At 35.4% G+C, this 22,383-nt stretch overlaps 1 protein-coding gene across 5 annotated transcripts in view; it reads right to left on the bottom strand.

Annotated features, from left to right (window-relative positions):
• Nucleotides 1-22,383, bottom strand: part of ATSUV3 (ATP-dependent RNA helicase) — a 232,967-nt gene that overhangs the window by 121,619 nt on the left and 88,965 nt on the right. For all 5 annotated transcript variants that reach the window (XM_089803965.1, XM_089803964.1, XM_089803967.1 and 2 more), the window contains one exon: nt 15,605-15,773. In XM_089803965.1, the coding sequence (XP_089660091.1) occupies nt 15,605-15,773 (169 nt within the window). The remainder of the gene's footprint in view (nt 1-15,604; nt 15,774-22,383) is intronic.

Genomic DNA, 22,383 nt, shown 5'->3' with positions numbered 1-22,383 from the left:
GGTAAGCAATTTTAGCATTTTACACAAATAAAATTATTTCTCTAGAGCCTAAAAATCGATTTTGCAATTTGACTTCACCATCACAAAAATTAATCTTTCTTCACCAAAAATTGAAAATTTTCCAAAAGACCAGATTTAACAAAAAATTTCATTTTTTGAAAATTATCCAAATTTACACAATTATATCTGAATTTTCAAAAGAAAATGTCTAAATACAAAATTTACAATTTTATCGTGCCAAGTTGGAATTAACTTTGAAATTTGTTCGGCCTAAGGATAGAGTTGGTGGCTCTAGAAAATCAAGCTAAAAAAATTGGGTGAAAATAAGCTAAGTCTCTCCCACTAGCCCAAAGGTGTCCAAGGCTCAAAATTCTCGAAAAATCAAAATTGTTGGACAATCCAAAAATTTGCCGAGGCAATCAAAAAAAGGGGGGGTCCCCAAAATTTTGGGGTGATGGTGTGAAAACCACACAACTTCTTGAAGATTTACTTTCCTCTGAATTGTTAGGTACAGCTCCCCATTATGAATTTGAAATGAATTTTGTTTATTCCTAAATCTAATAGGGTATGTTCTTAACCAGAGAACAAGAGAGGAAAACTAAGTCAATCCTAATAAAGAATTCAACTTAGGCAAAAAGTAACGTTTTGAGGGTTAGTCAAATCAAATGAACTCACACATCTTATGAATTCATACTGAAATCAATTGATTTATCTAGGAACTAATTTGCAGAAAAAGATTGTATTGAATGAAAACACCTAAAGAATCTCTTTGAGTTTTATATGACAATTCCTCTCACATTCAACTCGTTGTATTAAAACAGGGGGAAAAAAAACTTTGTTTATTACCCGCTTCAATTCCAAATAAAGAGAAACAACAAGCTAATAACAACTATTTTAAATGGAACAAAAAATTATTCATACAAAAATACCATTCAATTAACTCTGCAACATCATCTTTCATAACAAAAATTTGCCGACCTTTATGTATTTTTCATCCTCATACATATAGGAGTCTGAGATGACCGTTACAAAGGAAGTTTAATCGGTTCATCTTCTCAAAACTGACAAATGGCAAAGAGCCAGTTTGTCTATTATAAATATTACAAAATAAAAATGGAAAGGGCGGAATATGAATCACTTTGCCTTCTTTCCTTTCTCAACTTTTACCATATAGGCCTTGGCGGCAACAATAATCAAAATCAGCTCTTCATGTCTTTGTACATGCACATTAGTATATCTCAAGAGCCATCTAGAGTGTTCCCTAGCCAAATCTTTGACAGCATTTAGTCTATCTTGCAATTCCTCCATGGACACATGTATGTATCCGCCAAGTTTCTGAAGCTCAGACACTCTATTCTAGTGCCCTGAAGACATGCTTGTTAGGCTATCTATAAAATTGGAGAAATTGTTTTGCATGACAATGACTCCAATTACTCCTTTTCCTTGCCCACTAGTCTGTGAATCTGTGTGTAGCCCTTTTAGAAGTTCATAATCTCTATCTTGATCTTTATTTACCTTCTCCTTAGTCTCCTTTAGACCTTTCTCTGCCTCCAAGATCATTTCTGACTTGAACTACATGCCTTGTAACCATTCGAACAAAGGCTCATCTCCTTTGGGCAAAATCTTAGCTTCGACAGCTTCCTTTGATTTCATTTGAAAAATCATCTTCAATAAAGATGCACAATCATCACTTTTAGTCCTCTCCATGGCCAGTGTATTTCTATTAGATGAAATGTTATCTTTCTCTGTTTCTAGTCTTAAGATAACATTTCCAATTTGCTCTATAACGGAGACTCCTCCTGATTTAAGCTTGTCACTCCATTCTTTACCAATCTGACCAAAATGCTTATCTTCCTGAAGCTAAGAGATAAGTGCTTGAACATCGGCGGCAGTAGGATTACTAGTTACGGGCATTCCAAAGATACTTGCCAATGGAGTGACCAATTGTCTAATAAATCTGTTCAACTCTTCTATCTCCGCCTTCATCCTAACCTTTGACAGTTTGAGGCTTTCCAACTGTCTTTCAATTACCTTGTTTGTCGACTTCCACAAGCCAATGTTGGTGTCATGTCTGGCTTCCCCAAGATCTATTGAATGCAGAGTATAATCATTGGTAGACATATCTTTGATTCTCCCGTCTCTAGTGGGTTTCGCAATCTCCATTGTTAGGTGCCCTGTTTCTAGATCTTGTCCCAGAATAGACAAGGTCTTCTGCTTCTTGACCTTACTCAATGCAGATCCAGAGCGAACTGCAAGAGATAAAATGTCCTTATTGAGAGCCCCTTCATCCTTTCTCTTTCTCTTTTTCTCCAGAGTGTCCTCCAACCAGGAATCAGTGCCTATCACCTTAGAAGCTATCCCGAGTGAATCTTTACTAAAAATTTTCCTCTTAACCAAAGTAATTGCTTTCTCGCTCAAGGAGAATGGATTCTTTTGAGCTTGAGAAACAAGCTTTGAAGACTCTTGCCCTTTCTCCATTTCTGCAACCTTCTTAGTTGCTTCATCTGACTCGATGGGCTCAATATCACTACTTCCTCCATCTCCCAAATCTACTACTTGCACTTGAGGGCTACTTGGCTGGAGAAGCATAGCACTCGTAGTTGGAACAAGACTACTATGAGGTGAAGGAACTAGAGTAACAGCATTGTCTTTGGGCTCCTCTGCTTTCTTCTCAGCTTTGATTGAGCACCAACCAATGGAGCAGAGCCATCTTGACAAGTTCTTGTCTAGAGGTTGATCACCTCCACCCACCGGTTGAGCTGGTCCTTGAGTGATGGCCAGAGTCACACCTGATGTGTCAACTTGTGAGGTAGGAGCAGATGCTGAAGGAGCTTGAGTGGGTGTGCTCTTACTTTGGCTTCTTCTCACTGTAGTCCACTCTACACATTTCCCGATCTTTCTAACAATTCAGGCCATCATAATATCTAGATCATCTCCAGCATCTTGATAGGGCTCTGAACTAATAGGGGTATTTCTTATCTTTGTTGAATGTGTATTACTATACATATTCTGCCCATCATCTTCAATTCCTTCAACATTAAGGTTGACTTGATACATTTTAAATTGATCCACTGTTAATCTGGCAAAAGCACGGTCCTGACTTTCAAATTCATCTTTATAATCCACCCAGTAGTCTTCAACCGTGGTGATGTGCTTGATCACACTCCCAATCTGCAACACTTCCCGTGCATACCCGTTTGGTCAAACATGGGCCTTAAGACCTCGTACATTTCCAATCTGTATTTCATCTCGAAGGCCTTCAGCATGTTCTTTGCATCAGAACGAGACTCACAGCTGAAAGCTCCCACCTTCATAGGGAACTCATATTCCTTCTTCTTCAAACTCTCGCTCAACATGTTCACTTAACATGTTCACTCGAATGGCTTGCCTCACTATCTCAATCAGCACAATTATGTCGCTTGGGTACCTCGGCAGCTTCAAGGGGAATCCATCAAAAGCTGCAAGACGTAAATAAGAGAAAGATGAGAATTGGATAAAATAGCTTCCAAACTGACTAATGGTCACCATTGCTTCTGGATTGAATCTCCTCTCCGGACATCCTTGAAGCTCCCTGCAAATTCTCATTGTAAATGCATCATTAACCCTTATATATTCAGCATAACTGTTTTCCAACTGCAACATCATCAAGGAAATTTTCTACCCTTGGGAGGTCCTACCATAACTGTAGAGAAGCTAGCATGTAAATCAGAAAAGAAGACATTTAGAAGGTGTTGTAGAACTTCGTGGAACTGAGAGCATTGGAAAGATTCTCACTTACTTCATGAGCCTAGTCAATATATTGAGTATCCGAACAAATAACTTGTACCAAAAAGAAATATTGTTCAACGAAATTTAGAGCTTGTACCACACCTTTCAATCTGTGCAGGAGAACCAGAATAACTACAATCTCAGGTTTGAGATTAGTACCAAAAAGTGTTTTAGGGACCTTACTCTTGGCGCTCCACGGCTTTTGAAACCATATCTACATGATCTCCTTTCTCCATACCATTTTCTTTGCAGAACGGCTCCACCAATTGTCAAGTCTAAAAACTCCTCTCGCTCTAGAATTCGTAGACAATTCACCACTATTTGTGTATCAATGGAAATCAATACCGTCTCATTAGGCAATACAATCTATCTGTTATCCGGATTGTAGTGATTTATGCATTCATAGATCAATTCCGGGGCTTGGACTGCTACTGGGAAACCAGCCACTTCAACTAGCCCACATTCTCAGAGCCTCTCAATTATGGGATGAATTGGCTTCGATTTTACTCTCTTTTTAAAGTCTTGCATATAATAAAAACAGAAAGAAGTATCCCTGAAATTTTGTAGTGTGGACTTGATTCCATTCAGTTCGTCAAAACCTGCAAATCTGGTTGCCATTCTGTCCGAGACTGAAATGAATTGAATTTTGAATTTAGAAGAAGAATAGGATAGTGAATTCACAAACACACGCTATTTTGAAAAAAGTTATGCAAATTAACATAATAACAGTTCAAGAAAGAGTGTAGTTTGAATAATTGTTTATGTTTCCATCTATATAGGAGTCTCAATTCACCCGTTGATCTTCAACATTCGCACCACATGAATGAATCAAAGGATAAATCTGTTGAAACAGTAAATGCGAGGGTCTTACAGATAACTCAGTGTCTTTTCACTGTTTCGTTGGCCCAATGGTAACTTTCCATCCTTTCACACTTACTTTCCCGTTTCCCATTAAGTTTCAAGAAGTTATGAATAGGGTACTCCATAAGAAAATATCCGCCAAATCAAATTCTGCTTAATAAATCTTTCCCGTGATGATTAGATTGTTTTCATTATCCTCTTGAAATATTTTGCATGCGAAATGTGGATCCAATTCACTTATACACTTGATTTTCTTTTAAATGCAGAAAATCGTCCTCATGTGTTGAAAACCCACCAAAGAGAAGATGATTTTCATTTCTCCGCCCAGGCCTTCTTTTCACATTTACTTTTTAACTTATTTCTTCCTTTGGGTTTAGAGATGTCCATAAGGAGTGCGAAACTTTGTTAGGGACACACCTCTCGTTTATTTCCTTTAAAATTATCTTTTGCAGAAAACAGACTTCATGGGTTGAAAACCCGCCGAGAAGTTGATTTTGAGTTTTCCGCCTAGGATGATTCTGAGAGCTGTGATGAATCTATATTACTTCCTAGGATAGATGTAAGTTTTATGCTAAATCCTTATCTCTTAATCAAACTTTCAATCCAGTCTTATATGTTGAGTTAGATCCTTTTAAGTATTCTAAATATGGATGAAGTTATTGCTTATTATAATATAGATCAATACTGAATATTGCACCTTTCAAAGTGAGGGAGAATCTCAGGTATAGATCACAGGATGTAAAATACTTAGAAGAGCAGATTGCTATTACTGTGTCTTGTAAACTGCATTTACAACCTAATTATATACCCTTTCTAAAGGGTATGTCCCTCAAGGGAAATAACCCTTGGCACTAACCATATTATTATTATTCCTAAGTCGGCAATCTAGCAAAATACAGATTAGTAATGACTAACTAATTGTTAGTTTAGTCAAGCACCAAACAAAGCATCATCTAGAAATCGTTGGCACCTCCAGGATAAATATATATTTAAATGCCAATCATTAGAGATATATATATCAGGAGCAAGTACAATCTGTACTGTCAGACCTGTAGGTTTATTTTGGTTATAATCTTAACACTCCCTCAGCCTAATAATCTTACAGAGAGATATTATATCTAGCAACATCAATACAGATGTTTAAGCAAGAAATAATACTCTATATCTATTTGTCTCTTCTTAGTATATGGTATCATAGAACACACGACACAAAGTCATATTACTAAACCTGTGATATGACAAATCACTGCTACTAGTGATAAGACATAGGTTGTGACTCATAGAAACTGGTATTTCTATATCACAACGAGATCCTGAGTTTAAGATCTACCAGAATACAAGATAAACCCAGAGAATACTAAGATTCTTCCTTTATCCAATTTGTGACCCATGAGCATAGCAATGTCAACATCACAATATGATCTAAAACTCATCTAGATCTTGCAGTAAAGTCTACCATTTAGTATATTATCTAAGAGATCGTCATCTCTCATAATGCCTTTTATGCAAGTGTTCATTATTTCAGAGATCGTCACCTCTTTAAATAATGATTACACATGGTGGAGCCCATAAAAGTCAATAGCCTGACAAAAATAAAATTATTTTATTAATAATCAAAAGAGTAAAAATGGATTACAACTCAACCATACCAAGTCTCCTCTTGAAATGTTCTATCTTCACTGTAGATAGAGGTTTGGTGAGTATGCTTGCTGTGTGATCTACAGTGCAAATGTATTCCAATTGTACAGAATTCCTGTCTATGATATCCCTTACATAATGGTAAAAAAATTCAATATGCTTGGACCTATCATGGAAAACTGGATTCACTGAGAGCTTGATAGAACTCTGATTATCACAATGAATAATCGTAGGATTCATGGCTTGCCCAAATAATCCTACTAGTAGCTTCCTTAGCCAGACTGCTTCACGAGAGGCCATTGTTATTGCAATGTATTCGGCTTTTGTGCAGCTCTTAGCTACTGAAGACTACTTTCTGCATATCCAAGATATCATAGCTAATCATAAACTGAAACAGCATCCTGACGTGCTTTTCTTGTCTTTAACACTTCCACCCAATCTGAGTCAGTGAATCCATGCAAGTCTAAAGCAACTTTCTCATATTTGAGTCCATAATTAAGAGTGCCTTGTAAGTATCTCATAATGTGTTTAACTGCGACTAAGTAAATCTCCTTCAGTTCACACATAAACTAACTTAAGGCATTAACTACATAGAAAATTTCCGGTCTTGTATTTACTAAGTACATAAGAGACCCAATCATCTATCTGTAGAGAGTAGAATCTATGGATGGTGATTTCGCAGCTGCTTCCTTAAGTTTATGTAGATTAGTCTCCATAGGAGAAGACATAGGTTTGCAATTCCACATTCCAAATCTCTTTAAAATATCCAATGTATACTTTCCTTGATTAAGTATGATACTGTCAGAATTCTATCGTACTTCCAATCCTAGGAAGTAATGGAGTCTAAAATCTTTCGTCTCAAATTCTCTAGTTAGATCTTTGTTCCACTTATCTATGAGATGATGATCACCTATAATTAGTAGATCATCAACATACGATATAAGAATTACAATATCATCTTTATCTCTTTTATAATATAAATTTGGATCAGCTTCATTCTTGGAGAACCCTAAACTGGTGAGATACTTATCAACTCTTTCGTACCAAGCCCTAGGAGCTTGTTTAAGCCCATAGAGAGCTTTCTTGAGCCTGCAAACAAAAGCGTTAGGATCATGAGTTTCAAATCCTTTAGGTTGCTCCAGAAATACTTCTTCTGAAATCTTTCCATTTAGGAATGTTGTTTTTACATCCATCTAATGTACCTTCCATCCCTTTGATGCGGCAATTGCTAAGACTGCTCTTACAGAGGTATATCTGGCAACAAGAGCAAAGGTTTCTTCATAATCAATCCCTTCTTTCTGAGAAAATCCTCTAGCTACAAATCGGGCTTTATACTTCTCAATACTACCGTCAACAGCATGTTTTATTTTAAATATCCACTTGGAAGAAACAACAGATTTTCCCTTAGGTCCTGCCACAATTTTCCAAACATCATTTTTCATAATTGATTGATATTCTTTTGTCATAGCTTCTTTCCAAGCTGAATGTTTAATAGCATTAGAAGGATTGGTTGGCTCTGTTTTGGATAAACCACTCACGTTTGTTGTATAACCAGAGAATCTTTTAGATCTTTTGCTTTCTCTAACTGTTCCTGAAGGTGCAGCAAAGTCTTGAAGCTGCTTCAACTGTTTTTATGGCCCAAAGTGGTCTTTTCTTTGAATTTTCTTCAAGGTTCATATTTTGAATTTCATCTTCGATCTTTTCTAAGTTCTCCCTCTGGGATCCAGATTCACTATTTCTTTCAGAACTAGGTAAAGGAGAAGGTTCATCAGAACTTATGGCTCTTTTGAATGCAAAATCTTCTTCAGAGATTACATCTCTGCTAAGTTCAATAGTTTTCTGTCCAGGTATGAAAATCCTATATGCTTTAGAAGTTTCACTATACCCTACAAAGATACCTCTCCTCCTAGAGGGTTCTAACTTGGTTTTCTTTTCTTTTGGAACATGAATATATACAAGACATCCAAAAATTCTAAGATGATTTGTATTGGGTTTTACTTTAGTAAATAATTCTTCAGGGGTTTTATCTTTAAGATAGGAGTGAGGGCTTTTGTCTTGAATATATACGGCAGTACAAGACGCTTCTGCCGAAAGATAGTATTCTAGATTTTGGTCAAAAATCATAGCCCTAGCAGCTTCTATAATTGTCCTATTCTTTCTTTCTGCTAGCCCGTTTTGTTCTAGATTACAAGGAACAGTGTATTCCCTCTTAATCCCTGATTCTTTACAAAACCTTTTAAACAAGCCTGAGGTATATTCTCCTCCGTTATTTGTTCTAAGGGTTTTAATTTTATGTCCTGAAAAATTTTCAGTTAATGCTTTGAATTCTTTAAATCTTTGTAGAATTTTTTCTAATTCCTTGCATTTTAAAAAATAAATCCATGTTTTCCTAAAGAAGTCATCTATGAACAAGATATAATACCAGAATCCTCCAAAACAAGGAACGGACATAGGTCCACATACATCTGAATGAATTAATTCTAGTACATTATTTGTTTTCCTAGTACTATCATGAAAGGGACTTCTGGTGCTTTTACCCAAAGCACACCCCTTGCAAATACGAGGGTGATCTTTATTTAATTTGGGTAGTCTAGTAACCATTTTTCATAGTTGATAAAGTTTTAAAATTTAGATGCCCTAATCTTCTGTGCCATATTTTGTTTCAATCTTCAGCTTTGTGAACTAGGGCTTGAATGGATCGACTTCAAGTGTTGTAATTGAGATTAGGTTTCTTTTAATCCTTGGTACATAGAGTACACCTTTAAGAAGAAGAGTATTTCCTGATTTTAGTTTCAAAGTACAATTTCCAATTCCTTCAATGGAGTGTGCAGAGTTATCACCAATGGTAACTTCACTGTTAACTTTCTCTGATAAAGAATCTAGAGTTTCTTTGTATCTCATTATATGTCTTGAAGATCCACTATCAATTACCCATGCTTTATTTGGAATTTCATTTGATAGAGAGGAATACAAAGCACGGTTCTCAGGATCATAAGTATCTTCGTCTCTAATGACATTTGTACAATTTGCCTGTTGTTTGGAATTTTCAGGACAATTAGACCTATAGTGTCCAAATTTTTCACATTTGAAACACTTTATTTTAGATAGATCTTTCTTGAGCTTTCCATTCTTTTGATTTCCTTTTTTCTTCTTGAAATGCTTATTCTTGCCCTTATAGGAGTTTGTATTAAGAATGTGAAGTTCTTCATCTTCTATTTTTAGTTTTCCTCATTTTTTTTTGTTTTCTAGATTCCTCTTGAAGACAATCATTCTTGAGTCTGTTAAAGTCTGGAAGCTGATCTCTGGCACTTATTCCTTGTGCGAATGTTTCCCATGAATCTAGCAATCCATCTATAGCCATAAGCGTCATTAATGATGGTTCTTATGCTTGATAGTTCATCTCTAATGCCGGCAACTCTTAGAAAATAAGAGTTTATAAATTCTCCTTTCTTTATCTGAATGTGATTCAGTTGCCTTTTTAGTGCAAGAACCCTAGTTGTGTTGTTTACTTCATATGCATTTCGTAATGCATTCATCATATCAAAGGCAGTTTGATGTTTTGTAAGCATAGGTACAATATCATTTTTTAACTCCATCCAAGATCATTTGAATAGCTTTTCTATTTCCTTTGCTCCATACGGATTTGTGAGGTTCAACTGGGGGTTGTTTGGATGCTCCACCAATGAATTGTTTTACATTGTTCTCTTCAAGAATCATCAAGATTCTGAATTTCCAAGCTTCAAGTTCTTTCCCATCAAACCTGTCCTCGGGTCTGATTGTGTATGCCATTGAAGATAGGAGAAAATTACTAAATATATATAAGTCTGGTGACTGAATTTTGCAGAGCCGTAGGTTTGATAACTTGGCTCCGATACCATGTAAGTTTTATGCTAAATCCTTATCTTTTAATCAAACTTTCAATCCAGTCTTATATGTTGAGTTAGATCCTTTTAAGTATTCTGAATATGAATGAAGTTATTGCTTATTATAATGTAGATCAATACTGAATATTGCAACTTTCAAAGTGAGGGAGAATCTCAGGTATAGATCGCAGGATGTAAAATACTTAGAAGAGCAGACTGCTATTACTGTGTGTCTTCTAAATTGCATTTACAACCTAATTATATACCCTTTCTAAAAGGTATATCCCTCAAGGGACATAACCCTTGGCACTAACCATATTATTATTATCCCTAAGTCGGCGATCTAGCGAATACAAATTAGTAATGATGACTAATTGTCAGTTTAGTCAAGCACCAAACAAAGCATCATCTAGAAATCACCGACACCTCTAGGATAAATATATATTTAAATGCCAATCATTAGAGATATATATATTAAAAGAATGTACGATATGTACTGTCAGACTTGTAGGTTTATCTTGGTTATATTCTTAATAGTAGATAATCATAAAAGAGACAAGAATTTACCATAAAGTATCTCATTATCTTCTTATATGGCTCGTATACATCACTTGGTGATCTTTGCGGGAAATCGCCTTCGTGGGTTGAAAACCCATCGAGGAGAAGGCGAAGTCCAAAATTCCACAAGCTTCTTCTTTCAATGGAGAATATCATAAGCCGCTAGCAAACGTAACTTTGTGAATAATCTTTGCATGTTACGGGAATCTCCATCGGATTAGGTACTAAGCTACCCGTACATAAAGGAAAACCACCCGGCTATGAAATGTGGGGAAGGGAAAGATGAAAAATCTGATGAAGACTCCTTCCACCTAAGCGGATTTCAACTTAGACTCGGACGTACCTAGGACACAAAACTTTTCACTTTGCAAAATGGTCAGAGGGTGAAAAGTGTGGCAGCAAAGTGCATGTTAATATTATTTGAATGAAGAGGCTAGGTCTGTTAGGAGTTGGCATATTTTAGCCACCGTTTTTCTGCATTGGAGTGACTGTTAATCTCTGCGTTTTTGGAGCGACCAAGAATACCTGTTAATTGGCGCTTAATATCTCCTGCCAGTCTGATTTGAATTTCATGAGTACGGCGTCATTGTTTCCTACAATTTGTGTAGCACATTCAGGGGTTTGGGCATTGGAATCTAACCTAGCCTACCAGTATTTACACCTGTTGGCCATTCTGCTCGCTGTTGGCGTGGGATTTAAGTCACAAACTAAGCACTTCAAACTGCTACTTGTAGGCTCAATTCCTAGATCTTGGGAAAGTTTTGTGCAAATACAGGCGTCAAGACTGGTATAATCATCTGCTGTGAATTGTCCCTGAATGATGAATTACCAGGTGTTATCTAAGTTTATTAAGAATTAGTACTGTGCAGTATTTGAATTCGATTAATATTAATGGCATGATGATCATATAGTAGCTCTAATTATAGATTGTTTCAATTGTGACATTTTGTTTTGCAAGCAATAAATAGAAAATTTTAAATATAAGCGCTTCTTTTGGTAATGGCAATATCAGTAATAGGAATAATCAGATTTAATGCTGCAAATATTTGAGCTAATATTTCAAGTTACAAAGTTGCAAATTTAAAACACAATGGATTACATATCTTCCTAGTGAATTCAGGAGTAAGGAGTCAGCGAGGTTATTACATTCCTATTATTTGGGAACCTCTAATAAGTATTTGAAAAAAATAAAGATTCTAGTAGTTTTGGCCAACATTAGTATATGTTACGGTCATGCTACATGCTCAGAATCATATAGTTGACTGTTTGCATGCTTTTGGGAAAGTCTGAAAAGTGCATTATAGACCTGGAACTTCCATCATGTCATTTTGTGGAAATACATCAGTGCAAGATTGGTTTTGGGTTGATTTGGGTCATTTTTTGAAGACTAGGTGAATATTAGAGGTTGCATCATTGTCATCTTATATCACAATCAGAGCAGTATAGCAGACCAGACCTCTTCATATTAATATCAGTCCACTTACAATGAGTTAGGTGTAGTTTCAGGGGTGAAGCCCCAATTTAGATTATTGGTGAATGTGATCTAGAGTTAGAAAAGCATTGTGAGACATGTACTTGATTCACAATCTGTAGCAGCCCTTTCTAGAGTCAATATCAAACCTACAACGATCAACTTGTAATATCACAAGTAGATAATTTTTCCAATTTGTCTCTTACAAAAACTCTCAGAATATAAAGATATATTTAATGCAAAATAAAACTAACAAATGAACTAGTAGATGCTCGTTAAAATACTCAATTTTAAACAACATCAGATTTGCTATTGTATTATAATAACCAGCAACACAATAATTTAAGGTTTTACAATCTTAAATACAACAGAGGCAGACAGATTGGACAAAAAAGACAAGTGTAAGCACAAGTGAGACGCCTGGTGTGACATCTACATGGATAATGGGCTCTTGTCCACTGTCATTTAGCTAGAGTGTTATTGTGTTACAAGTTGGTTGAAACTGAGCTTCCAAATCTTCGAGAGAAGAAATTTGTAAATCCATATCAATATCCAAACATACTGAAAATGAACCGGCTTCCTTCTTTTAATGCTCAAAGATGTGATCCTTCAACTTCCTTCTCTTGTTCTTTCATTCTATTCCTCCTCTGTCACCTTTTAGCTCACTTTATAATATTAAATTGACCCATTTATAAATTTATATTAAGCTGTTAAAAGCCAAATTTAATATTACATGAATTTGGCCATAAATTATAATGTCCCAAAAAAGGGACATTACAATCTTTCCTCCTTGGGATTGCTTTCCCTCGAGCAATAATGGATCTATAAATCGATACCAGGATCCCATATCAATCTTCAAGCTACTCCAGAGCTCATACTGGTAACCCTGAGACCAGAACACATCATGTTGTGAAACCAAAAACAAGGAAGCAAATAATTTTTTAGTGAAATCCCTAGATCCCTGGTCAACCTCAGAGTCATTGTTGCTTTTTTTTGTGCCACTCTGAACCAAATTGCTCCATGCCTCAAGCTGTGAACCCACTCATAATGATCCCTGTTTATAGAAAAGTTCTTATCCTATCAACATCTGGATCCCAAACCAGTCTATCCATCTGATCCTAGAAGTAGAAATAGATGTGTATCATCCTAGCATCTTCTTGTAATAACCATCGAAATGAGTGGTTTGCCAAATAAATGCCAAGCGCACCTCCAAGATGAATGAAAACCAACCCAATAGGCTGCAAAATATCCGCTGCTACAAGATATGCTAGTGTTAAGGGTGATGCTGAAGGTGTGGTTGTTTTCTTGTCTATAGAAGGGATCTCTCTCAAGTGCATTATCTAACACATGATCATGTCTTCACGGATGCCCATGCAACTCCGTAACTCTCGTAGACCGACTCAAATCTGCAAATAGAATGGTAGACCAAGTAGGACAGCAGTCAACTAATGATAACCAAAGTGGGAAAAAGATAAAATCGCAAATCAACAAATAGATAGCTTCCATATCATAAGAACTCAGTGTCAAACCTCTAGTCGGACTGTAGGAACCTTTGGTATGGTATGAAGACAACTCCATTTCTGATTCACCACAACTATTATCAATCAAATCTGAATCTCCACCAAGAGAATGATCATCATCATACGAAATTTCAGAACTGATATCACTTGAATCAACATTGTCCTTATGATGTTGTGAAGATGTGTAATTTCTGATATAAAAGTCAGGATTCACGTGGTTGACTTTTTGTTGGTCCTTAAGGTCTTCTTTAGCATAAAATATCCCACTTGGATAGGGGAAAGTGGAAATACCATGTTCACCTTCATTCTCACCAAGGGCCTAGATACTTTCTATAATTGGTATGATCTCCTTGGCCCTGGCATTAAGATTATTCTATGTCTGATCACTACCATTTCTGCAAAATATACTTATACATGATTTTTTGGAAAATCTATTCAAGATCCTTTGGTTTCAAGCATAATTACGAGAATTGCCATGAAATCGTCAGTTTGGTGATTCAATCCATGGTTCTCGATTTTTTTGAACCAATGAACCAGACCAGCAATTTCATTGCATGAATTGCCGATTCATTCCATTCATGCAAAAAATCAACTTTGTCAATCGTGAAACATCGGCCGCGTGAGTAGGCAAAAAGTCAAGTTCAATTTTAATAAAAACACATCTTTTTTTAATGTTTTTTTGTTGCCTTTCCTGTTTGTTTTAACCCTAAACATACGTTTCATGGATCTTCATCTCACATACATTTATGATTTGATGTCTTATGGATCTTCATCTTACATACATTCTATGATTTGACTCATTATGATCCTATGATTTCTATTTACTTCAGCTACAATTTACATTTTACGTGTAACGTAGTTACGTATGTGATGGATTTATCATTCATATTCCATGTTTATGTATGTTAGCTTCTATTTGATGATATTATAGTGTGTTTAAGTTACATTCAATAAAAGGTGCATGAAATAAGTTTTAAATTGTTAAAATCTCTAAATTTCAAGGGCTTTTTAAATTTGCCAATTAGATTCTGATTCATGGCCGATTTACGATTCGATTCAGCCTTGCCAATTCCAATTCTTGTTACTTTGGAACTTTCAAGATTACTTATTTTATTAATTAATAATTTCACAATTTTTCAGGCTTAATTATTGTGCAAGCATAATATTGATAGCATAGAAAGGTCAATATGTTTTTTATTTGCCTTGAATAAATTGAATGCAAAAAGAATTGTAACACTAAAAAGTAAGTGCTAAATAGGAACATCAATATTGCTTTAATTAATTTTGAGTAAACTGCATACAAAAATGGTTTGTAAATGCTTATAAATAAATGTTATTGGCATTCAGATTCACAATAGAATTTTGAAGGCCTGTGTATTGCTAACATTGCTGTTTGAATCTTTTTGTGAATTTTTTTGTTTGTGTGCTTAAGTAAATCGTTTTGATTTATTGAGTTTGCACACTTTGTATAGTATGTTCCTTCAAGTTGGTGAAATGGCTTTGAATGTGATTCCATGATTCAATTTATTTAAAACTGTAGATGTAAACTAAATAAAAGAGGTGCTTGTTTCATCCAAAAAAAAAGATTGCATATGTTAACACTGTATATATCTCCGTATGTGCGACGTAGAAGGCAAGGTACAAAAAGAAGAGGATACAATATATAGCGAGGGGTTCATCAATCTCTGAACTGGATAGGGTGCCTAAATATCGCAAGTCAATTTAATATCCTTTCCTAACAACTACTGCAATAAAATTATGAATAATCATAATGTGTTTCCCGCTAAGAAGTGAGGCCAATAATAATAACAAAAATATAATAGTCAAAATAAAAACAGGGTGCATAAAATTTCTGATTCCATATCAAAAGAATAAATTTAATTGTAGAGAAAATTTAAAACTAGAGAGAAATAATTGTACAATACCTGCTATTTGCTTAATCTCAGGAATAGTGAGATTGCGAAGTTCTAAACCATCAAATTTCTTCACTGTTTTGAAGATTATGCGACGAATGTTTAAATTTAATCCCATTCCAACAGCATCACTTGCCACAAGAACATCAAACTCAGTAGTTGAATCATTGAATTGTTTTGCCTGAAACACAAAACTCTCCATATAATTAAATTATCAAGTCATTTAATAAAAAAATCAGTTCCAATTAAATTAATTTTCCTTTTAAAAAACTATTTTGATTTGATCATCATTTATCGGAATGTTCTGGAATGATGAAAATCTAAATTATCATAATTCTCTTCAAAATTTAGTCAAATAATAAACAAGTACCAATTCTTCTTGAATCTATGAGACTAATATTATTTCTTTAATTAAATACTAAGTTGTCCCCTCAATAGCATTTAAATTAATATATAAATATTTCATATGCACTTATAAAAAAAAAAAATTTAAAAGGTCAAGGATTCTCTTTTGTCCCATATCAGTTGAAGGAATTTAAAGAATTCCCTAGCATAGATTTGGAAATAAGGGAAAATTACTTGGGAGTTCTAGTGAGGGGTAGACTGGAAATTTCAGATTTCAAATAGGAATTTTGTAGATATGCAGATTGGTTTTAGCTTCTGGAGAACATTGAAAGATACTTTTCAAGAGGTCATCATCTTCAGAGATGAAAGATACTCTCAGGGTAGTTTAGTATTTGTCAATAGTTTTGGGCGAGGCTTTCAAACAGTTGAGCAATTTACAATTGATTAACTATAATGAACTAAAACATCGAAGCTCTTAGTCGTTATTATGAAGCCGCTTGTCGAGAATGTTAATGTTAATTACAAAATTACCAGCGTTTTTAATCTCTCCTTGGGCATTAGCGTCGGTGTATTAGCTATCTACAGTAATCTTTCCTAGGATTTGAGCTCCTACAGTTTCTAGGTGACAGACCTGTCTTACTGGCATGTGGTACAAGAAATCACTAGGCATCTTTTCCCCTTAGTTAATGAGCCGCAAGAATACAAAGATAACAATTTGCTATTTTGCTAAGTTCGGGAATACAACAGAAACCCAGAGCTATCAAGCCAAAATTGGGAAGTACAATTTTATAAGTACTTTGAACAAGAAACCCGTAGTTTCGGTGAAACAAAACTTGTTGTCACTGGAGTTTATTTTGATTTGTCTCCTTTAATTCTATGCACGCAGGAGTTTAATTCTGGGTGGTTCTAAATCACAGCTGGGTTGCTATATTAATGTTTTCATCTCAACACATTGCCAATGGAGTCCTTGTGTGAGTAACAAACTGTGGTGCTTGTGTATATGGGGCAGTGAGTTGGACCTCATCCCTATCAAAGGTCCCATAGTGTGTATAAAGAACTGGGTAGAGCCTCATAGTGTGTACGAACTGGTTTGGTTTGGTATACTTTGATTTGGTTTGCCTCTTATTACTGAAAGGTAAGAAAGAATTGCAGGATCTCCTCAGGAAAAGAAGGGTAAGCAGTTGCTTGAGACAAAGACTGATGGATTAACAAGAAAACTCCAATCATCAAAGAACCAAGATATTACATTTCAAAAATGCTTCAAGGATTTGTAATCAGCTTCAATGTAACTCAAAGTCTATTATAAAATATCCTATGTTTGACATAGGAGTACCTATTACGTTATTAGATAGTTTCTATTCTCTCTCTTCCGTCTTTTTCTAATGGTCACTCTCTTTGTAATGTTTCCATAAACTTCTTTTGTTCGTTACGGAAACTTTTTTTTTTCATTCTACAAGAATGTTTCTATTTCATCTCTCTTGTTCATTGTAGAAACATTCTCTTGTATCTTGTATATATAGATCATTCATGATCATTTTTTAATAACAGATTCATTATTTTACCATAATATGGTATCAGAGCAAATTCCTCACCTCTTCGGGATATTTTAATTCTTTTTTGAAACTATAGTTCAAAAAATTTGAAATATTTGCCCATGTGTGTTCAAAATTTGCATCTTTTTTTTCCTCCAAACCCGACTAGGGATTCGGCCTCCAATTGTTTTTGCCTTTGTGCTGCACGGTTTAAAATCTGCCTTTTTTATCAAATCTGCCCTCTATTCAAGAACTCTGCAAAAAAATTCAAGTTTTTTAATCCCACTATGGTTTTTTTGAAAAGCCTCAAATCCTGTGTCAGATTAACAATTTTTTTTTGCATATTCCTGGTACGTTTTTGCTGATCAAAACTAGGTCAGTCTCACATTTTTCTAAGTGCATTGTTTTTCGTGCCTCAATTTTTGAGCCAATAGATTCAAAATCTAATTTCAGATTCTTTTTGGGTTTTTCAAGCTCTTATCTAGGTGTCTCTTCAAATTTTTTGAGTCTTACATCAATCTGTCTCGAAGTTTGCATCATCTTACATTTTTCATGCCACCTCTTATCAATCTCATGTTGGAAGGCAGTCAACGCTTCAACAGAAAGAACTATAACACTTGGAAGCAAAGAATGATGAAGATCTTCAAGTATCATCGCCTTCAGGCACTTGTTTTGGGTATTGAGACACGTCCTACCACACTTGATGATACTCAAGAGAAATTTGATGAGCATAATCATGAAGTGGCTATGCTTATTAAGCTTTCAATTACTGATGATTAGCTACCTCAAGTGTCATTTGCCAAGACAATTGCAGAGATTTGGACAACACTGAAAGATCTTCACAAAACATCAGATAAAAGCAAAGCCTTCTTTCTGAAGAATCAGCTATTCTCTATAATTATGGATGAGCACATGTCCTTACAAGAACATCTTCTAAACATTAAGGACATCAAAGATCAACTTGATGTCACTGGTTGTACTATGGAGGAAGAGGATATGGTGGTCATTACTCTGAAAAGCCTACCACCATCCTATGAGCACTTAATTGAGGCGCTCAACATTACTACAACTAATGTTGAACTGAAGTTCTCAGATCTGTGCACCAAACTTCTACAGTAGGATCATTGGAAAAAATAGTTTGGTAGTAGTGCTCCTTCGTCCTCCTCTGAACAAGCGTTTTCAGCCCAATCCTTTAACAAGGATAAAGGCCCATCTCAGTCATTTGCTCAGTCTTAGAATAGCTCCAAGAAGAAAATCCAGTGCAACTATTGCCACAAATTTAGTCATGTGATTCAAGATTGTAGTATTCACATTGCTTCTAACAAGTGGAAGCAGAGAGGGTCTTAGCTACATGCCAACATTGCAGAACATGCAGATCTCTCTAATCAACCCAAGGCTGCCTTTTACACTTTTTGAGGACATGCAAATTTCTGTTTTTTGAAGATAGATTGACCATCAAGGGAGGGTATTACGATATTAGATAGTTTCTATTTTCTCTCTTCTTCTTTTTTAATGGTCACTCTTTTTGTAATGTTTCTATAAACTCCTTCTGTTCATTATGGAAACTCTTTTTTTCACTCTACAAGAAAGTTTATATTTCCTCTATCTTCTTCATTATAGAAACATTCTCTTGTACCTTGCATATATAGATCATTCATGATTTTGTTAAATAACATATTCATTATTTTACTATAATAGTACCTAACTGTACATGATTCCTTTGCGACAAGGGCTAAATTGTGGGTTTTCTTACCTCTATTCTTTCCCACAGGTGCCCACATACTTTGTACTATACAAGCTTTTGTTAATAAAATCTTTTGGCTTCAACTATTATCAACCAAGAAAATCATATCACAATTTTATTTTTAAAAATTAGTTTACTTTGTCTTCATGATTTGTCGTAATTTTTATTTTATAAAATTTATAATTGTATTTTAGTTGTTTACTTTGTCTTGTCTTCGTAGGTTTCTAGTTCATCTGCATCAAACAGAAATTGAAGCACATATTATTTCAACCACTCAGTAAAGCACAATAAGTTGCAATCAAAAAAAGGGGAGAACTTGGTATATGTGCATTGCAACTTGTGTCTCATCTTGCACAAGAATAAACACTACAAAAAAGGGGAAACGAAGATGTGGTATTACATGCAAGGCATCCGAACTTGGATGCTACCACTTCTTAGCTTGCAGTTGTTGAATTTCTAGAATTTGACATCAATAATGTTATCGGTATAGTTAAAATCAATTGGCCTTAGCACTATTTGTGAATCAACTAATGCCAATAACGAAGAAGAAGATGATGATGAAGAAGAAGAATATCAATAAATTATTAATCCATTAGTTGAACTTGATACAATGATACTTAATGTAATGACTTACCATTTGACATTTTAATATTTTGAATCTTTGAAGTTGAACTTAAAGTATATGATGCTATGATCATGATTCATGATGCTATGATTACAAGCTTATGGTGTTTTCATTGTTTTTATGATAATATATAACATTCTAATCTTAATCCATGCTTCTAGGCTGCATGTGTGTGTGTGTGCGCGCGTATGTATATGTCTGTATATGTATGTATATACATGTATGTATGTATATACACATATATATATATTACATTTTTTTGTACTAACGAATTCAAACCGCTTTTCAAAATTTTATTGTACCGGCAAACCGGTTCTTCGAACCAACAACCTAGATTATAAAGGTGGCCTTTGAGTGGCCAAACATTGTATTGCACTAACATCCCCCCCCCCCCCCCACCCACCCAAAAAAAAAAAAAAAATTTCTTCAAATCCTCAAAGTTAGCTTTCCCTAGCCATCCCCTTAAGGCTTACACAACAAATTTATTTATTATAGAAACTAAATACATATGTTTGAAGAGATATTTCGTTGAAGAATGAAATCCTAAATCTAGTGGAACTACCCCAAGCTGTCTTTTGACTTGTCGCTCTGACATGAATTCTCGAGTTCCCACCACAAACTTTCATATTAGACACCAAATTATGAGACAACCATCCTCCAAGTTGTCTCTTGACACTCTTAAGAGTATAATTCATGATCATTGTCTTGTGAACTCTCTAGGAAATAATACATACTAACTCCTCACCAACCCCTTACTTGTCTCAAAGAATCAAGCTTCATCATGCATGCATTCTTCAAATCTATCAGCACCAACAAAGAAAGTTGAAGAAAAGCACGAAAGTGAAGCCAACAATGCTTCTTATGCAAAGCGTCATCTCAAAGTCAAAAGCTCCCTTCGAGATGATGGAAATCCTCCATCCTCATATGCCTCCAACCTCCGAGATGACCTTGCTACACTTTACTCTCCAAAATAGCATCAAATGAAGCATTCCATCCTCCAAGAGCTAAATTGACATGAACAAAATGCTTAAGTGCATTCGTGAAGTTCATAATGCAATGAGATGTCAAGTTCAAAGGAAAATATGTCTATGCAAAAAAGATACGCCTTCAACTAACATAGACTTAACAATTCATTCACTACATTAAACCAACAAGGATTTTTACACTTGTAAACTCAACTTACATCGATATCTCATATCTCCAATGAAATCCTTATGTCAAAAATTGTATTAACCTTATCCCTTGAAGAGATTTAATAAAATTGGGCTAGAAAACATTAATTTTCATTTAAGAATAACAAATCATTCATGGGCTTTCATGCTATTTACCATAGTTACACTGCCCTAGGGGACGAGGGGACACATTTTCAAGCAAGGGGGATAGAGGGGCCACTTGGAGATGACAGTTGGGGATGGGAGGGGAGTGAGGGGGTATATATATATTATATACTTTATGCTAGTTATGAAAAGATGTATAACATTGACAATATAAGACATAAAGATGTAAAATTAAAAATAGTAATGTTCTGATTATGGGAGGTACTTCTACGAGCTGGGAGACCACGATTTTCTCATGAACAAAGGAGTTGGCTGATGGTTGATGGTGTATGGCCTGGTATGTCTGAAGTTAGTAGTCATATAGTTTAGGGGAGGAAATGATGTACGGTGGAGATGGCAGAGAGAGAGAGAGTGCCGCATGTGTATGGAAAGGGTAACCTAAACAACATACGGTGGGTGACTTACTGAAGGTCATACGATGAGTCACATGACTAGGGAAGGAGGACTTCGCATGGTGAGTAGTAGTGGGGGCCATACAGACTAGGGGTTGTACAGTGAGAGGTAGTGGTGTTCGTACGGACTAGGGGGCCGTACGGTGAGTAGTAATGGTGTTCGTAGGGACTAGGGTTGTACGGTGGAGTTATGCCAATGAATAACATTGGTGTACAGGTAGAGATTGTACATGGATAGGGGAGGATGTTATGGGCGTACGGCACAAGGGTATTGGAGGGAGTAATGAAAGGAGGTCTATGGCATACGGAAGAAATGTGTACAGTTTGAGTATTACAATAAAACGCATCAATTTATAATTACCTTAAATCTGCCAAATGAAATAAATATTGAAGACTGAATCCACTCAGAACAAAGATTATAGTTGCAAATAGTGATGGTGCTCTGATTTGCCAGATCTGAGACAAGTAATACACCAACATAATAGGGTGAGGGTTGAATCCCACCAAAACTAGAATAGCCAAGTACGGAAGATCTTTCACTTTCAAAATGGTGAACAACAGAGAATCCGAATTGGAATTCACAGTACAAAGAAAAATAATCCAAATCACATAACAACTACTACCTACATGTCGTACTTAAATACTCATTTGATATTTGAATGTCAACTCATTTGAGATTTGAACGTCAACTCATTTGACATTTGAATGAAATTATTGTAAGATCGTCACCTTACAATAACTTCTGCAAATACAAGTGCTAATCATTTGGAAGTTGTCACTTCCTCATAATGTACTCATGGGATAGGCCCATATTAA

This window comes from Cupressus sempervirens, chromosome 10 (genome assembly GCF_028749045.1).
Source record: "Cupressus sempervirens isolate cs-2001-9-10 chromosome 10, ASM2874904v1, whole genome shotgun sequence".
Classification (NCBI taxonomy): domain Eukaryota; kingdom Viridiplantae; phylum Streptophyta; class Pinopsida; order Cupressales; family Cupressaceae; genus Cupressus; species Cupressus sempervirens.
Note: the sequence above shows the minus strand (reverse complement) of the source record. Positions and strands in the feature narration are given on the sequence as shown.